General features: G+C 58.7%; 2 protein-coding genes and 1 non-coding gene across 3 annotated transcripts; 1 reads left to right on the forward strand and 2 right to left on the reverse strand.

Moving 5' to 3' along the window:
• Window positions 1-215: 215 nt before the first annotated feature.
• Window positions 216-378, reverse strand: LOC142869626 (U1 spliceosomal RNA). The gene has a single exon (XR_012918221.1). It is a non-coding gene; the product is annotated as a U1 spliceosomal RNA (small nuclear RNA).
• A 527-nt stretch (window positions 379-905) lies between these two features.
• On the reverse strand, window positions 906-2205 carry FAM229A (family with sequence similarity 229 member A). The gene is made up of 3 exons (XM_012765404.3): window positions 1553-2205; window positions 1325-1471; window positions 906-1171 (listed from the first exon to the last, which is right to left on the reverse strand). Exons 1-3 carry the CDS (start codon window positions 1687-1689, stop codon window positions 1069-1071), a joined length of 387 nt encoding a protein of 128 aa, XP_012620858.1. The 5' UTR covers window positions 1690-2205; the 3' UTR covers window positions 906-1068.
• Window positions 2104-3957, forward strand: TSSK3 (testis specific serine kinase 3). The gene is made up of 2 exons (XM_012765403.2): window positions 2104-2415; window positions 3240-3957. Exons 1-2 carry the CDS (start codon window positions 2271-2273, stop codon window positions 3899-3901), a joined length of 807 nt encoding a protein of 268 aa, XP_012620857.1. The 5' UTR covers window positions 2104-2270; the 3' UTR covers window positions 3902-3957.
• Window positions 3958-4077: the final 120 nt, after the last annotated feature.

Genomic DNA, 4077 nt, shown 5'->3' on the forward strand with positions numbered 1-4077 from the left:
TGGATAATTTTTTTTCCCTCTATATATATTAGTTGGCCAATTAATTTCTTTCTATTTATAGTAGAGACAGGGTCTCGCTCTTGCTCAGGCTGGTTTTGAACTCCTGACCTAGAGCAATCCACCCACCTCGGCCTCCCAGAGTGCTAGGATTACAGGTGTGAGCCATTGCATCCGGCCTAAAATAGGAAGTTAAGAAACCAAAGTGTTTTTTTTTTTCAATGAGAGTCCAAAGGCAGTCCCCCACTACCACAAATCATGCAGTCCAGTGTCCCACACCTGGGGAAATCGCAGGGTGCGACACATGCAGAGTGCAATGGGTAATCCTCGCCCTGGGAAAACCACCCTCGTGATCATGGCATGCCCCTGCCGGGTAAGTATGAAACCAGAGTTTTTCAAACGACTTCTTCCCCAATCTTTTTGTGATCCCATCAGTCCTAAGAGAAACCAAGGCTCAAGATGGCCTGGGCAGCTCCTAACCCCTACAACATGGCCAGAGGTGCCCAGGGCCACAAAAAGCAGGTGGCAGAATCTAATTCTGACTTTGGAGAATTAAATGGACCTGGTGTGGGTGGCCATTCCTTTTATTCTACGTTGTCTGTCTACGGCTCCCTCGAATTCCAAGCTGTGGGTCGCCAGCAGCCAGCACCAACTTCCCTGGAGAACCAATGAGAGGGTTAGGGATATGGACGCGGGCAGGGCCCGAGGAGAAAGGCTGCCTGGGAAGGGGTCATGACCAGTGAGAAATGGGGGAAGGGAGTCGCCTGGGAGAGTAAGGCGACTGGAAGGGCGGGGCCCTAGGGCCAGGTCCGGTGAGGAGGCTTCGGAAAGGAAAGGTTATTGGATGGGGCAGAGCAGCTAGCTGGTGGGCCCGATCCGACAGACAGACACACACGGCCAGCCCGGAGTGGAAAGAACAGTTTATGCTGTGCTTTATTAAAATGTGCATCATTCTTTTATTTTAAAATGTGCATCATTGTCTCGTGCTCGGCGCGTGCGACCTCAGCGTGGTGGCCCGCGGAGGGCCTCGTCCCCGCCCGGCTCCCGCGGAGCCGCTGTGCGTGGGCGAACTCAGGTGGCGCGGGCCCGGGGGCTCCCGCCCATGGCCAGGTAGACGTCGATGGGCACGTGCAGCAGCGTCAGACAGTGGCAGCCCGGGCAGCGTCGAAGCGGCCTGGAGAAAGCCGGGCGCGACGCGGGGCGCTGAGGAGGGGGCCCAGCCCATCCCGTTGGGGCGCACCCGGGACCCCTGGGATGCGGGCGTGGATGTGGCTGGGGAGCCCTGGGCTGGGAGTGGGGCGGAGCGCGGGGCTGCGGGGAACCTCACCTGACCGGGTTGTGCTCCGTAGCTACCGGCTCCGGGCTGTCCTGGGACTCGGGGGCGGCGGCAAGGCCAGGGGAGTCTCCCGCCTCAATGGGGAATCTTCGACCCTGCGGGGGCTCCTGGGCACTCATGTCCAGGCCCCGGGGCGCTCTGCGCGGGGAGTGGCGGTCAGGCCGCTCCCAGGCCGCAGGGCGCCCCCTCCCCGCGCCCGCCCCTTGGGCCGTTGCTCACCTGCCGGAGGCCGAGGCCGGTCCCAGGCTGGAAGCAGCTGCCCGAGCCCTGGCCGCGGGAGGACGCTCCGGTCCAGGAGGAGCCGGGCAGGTGTCTGCGGCGCGCCCCGGCCCGGGCGTCGAGGGGGAGGGCTGCATTGTGACCCGGGCTGCGGCGCGCTGACCTCACAGAGCCCGTTCCTCCCTCCGGGGAACCCCGCCGGCGCCCCAGGCCGCCCCGGCACTTAGCGCGGGCCGGAGCCCGGAGCTGAAGGCTCTTGCCATGACGCCTTGAGACGGGTCGCGCAGCCCCCCAGCCGCCCGATGGGAGCGCAGGAGGCCAGGGCGACGCGCCGCGAGGAATCCCCGGCCCACGCAGACACCCGGGAGCGCCCTCCCGTGCGGGGCTGCCACTCGCTGCCTGGCGCGGGGGCGGCGGTGACTTAACCTGTGCTCGGTTTGGTGGTGGTGGTGAGGACAGATAGGGGCACTGCCCATTTTGGCCAAGGGTCACACAGCATTTACATCACAATTGGGCCGGAGTTTAAAAATGTCTGGTCCTCTCCCTCCCCACCACCCGCGGTTGTGTCCAGACAGAGAATGTTCTAGCGCTGGGGGCGGCTGCGGATGAAGTCCTTGGGGGGAAAAGAAGCAGGCCAAGGGCGATGGTGGAGTAGAGCTGCCTCGCAGAGGCAGCATGAGCTGAGAGGGTGATAGGAAGGAAGGAGGCGCTAGACAGCATGGAGGACTTTCTGCTCTCCAATGGGTACCAGCTCGGCAAGACCATTGGGGAAGGGACCTACTCAAAAGTCAAAGAAGCATTTTCCAAAAAACACCAAAGAAAGGTGGCAATTAAAATTATAGACAAGATGGGAGGGCCAGAAGGTGAGCTGGGGCCCCTTTGGAGGAAGGGAGGGCTGGCTGAGGTGGGTGGGTGCTTCCCTGGGTCAGAAAGATCATTCCCGCTTCCCTTCTAGTTGGAACCTAGCAAAGCCCCCAGATCAGGGGTCAGGGGTGGGTTACTGGGGAACAGAGGGATGCTGGGAGTTCAGGAACATCACACTCTCCAAAACCCAGGATTAAAGTAGCACGAGGGGAAATATCTGAGCTGGCCAGGCTTCTCCTGTTCCAGGAGGGGAGCAGAGACAGGCAGAGAGTCCACAGCCAGGGCTGGCAGAGGGCAGGAGTTGGCGCCAAGGCCGGTGGAGATGGGAAAAAGGCAGGCAGGGCTCACTGAGAGCTCTGGGGGTCAGGACGCAGGAGCCGGCTCAACCCTGTGGGCAAATCAGGTCTCCTGAGATTCAATGCTTTGTCTACAAGTCCCCAAAGCACCTTATCTGTGCTCTCACAGACTGCTCACAAATGGTCCCTGAGATTAGCAGGGTGTAGTTCCCTTGAATAATATACTAACTACAAAAATAATAGAAGTGAACATTGTTTGCAATGTCTAAGCAGCTAGACACACTTATGACCATCAAGGGAGACAAGAAACAAGACACAGACGCGGTGGGCAGACAAAAACTAGAAGGCAGGAGACAGGAGTGAGGAGTCAGGTCCTCTGCTCTTTTTTTTTTTTTTTTTAATGGCTGTGCCCCAGCCCTGGCCCGGGGGAATAGGCGGCAGCCCACCCACAGGGCGAGGGGGGGGCACAGCTGAAAGGGGTTTCCTCTGCTCTTGATAGCCCATCTCTCCTCCCCTTCTTTCCTCAGAGTTTATCCAGAGATTCCTGCCTCGGGAGCTCCAGATCGTCCGCACCCTGGACCACAAGAACATCATCCGGGTGTATGAGATGCTGGAGTCTGCTGACGGGAAAATCTACCTGGTGATGGAGCTGGCTGAGGGAGGGGATGTCTTTGACTGCGTGCTGAATGGAGGGCCACTGCCTGAGAGTCGGGCCAAGGCCCTCTTCCGTCAGATGGTCGAGGCCATCCGCTACTGCCATGGCTGTGGCGTGGCCCACCGGGACCTCAAGTGTGAGAATGCTTTGTTGCAGGGCTTCAACCTGAAGCTGACTGACTTTGGCTTCGCCAAGGTGTTGCCCAAATTGCGCCGGGAGCTGAGCCAGACCTTCTGCGGCAGCACAGCCTATGCCGCCCCTGAGGTGCTGCAGGGCATTCCCCACGATAGCAAGAAGGGTGACGTTTGGAGCATGGGCGTGGTCCTGTATGTCATGCTCTGTGCCAGCCTACCTTTTGACGACACAGACATCCCCAAGATGCTGTGGCAGCAGCAGAAAGGGGTGTCCTTCCCCACTCATCTGGGCATCTCGGCCGAATGCCAGGACCTGCTCAAGAGGCTCCTGGAACCAGATATGATCCTCCGGCCTTCAATTGAAGAAGTTAGTTGGCATCCATGGCTAGCAAGCACTTGATAAAAGCAATGGCAAGTCCTCCCCAATAAAGCAAGGGGAGAAAGCAAACCCAAAAACCCGCTTCTAAAATGGTGATATATATTTTACACTTTAAGTTTACCTATGCTAAAACTTAACTATACCCTCCCTAGTGTTGCTGTTCTTTCCCTTTAAATATCTTCATGGAACCAAAGGGC

Source organism: Microcebus murinus, chromosome 2 (genome assembly GCF_040939455.1).
Source record: "Microcebus murinus isolate Inina chromosome 2, M.murinus_Inina_mat1.0, whole genome shotgun sequence".
Classification (NCBI taxonomy): Eukaryota; Metazoa; Chordata; class Mammalia; order Primates; family Cheirogaleidae; genus Microcebus; species Microcebus murinus.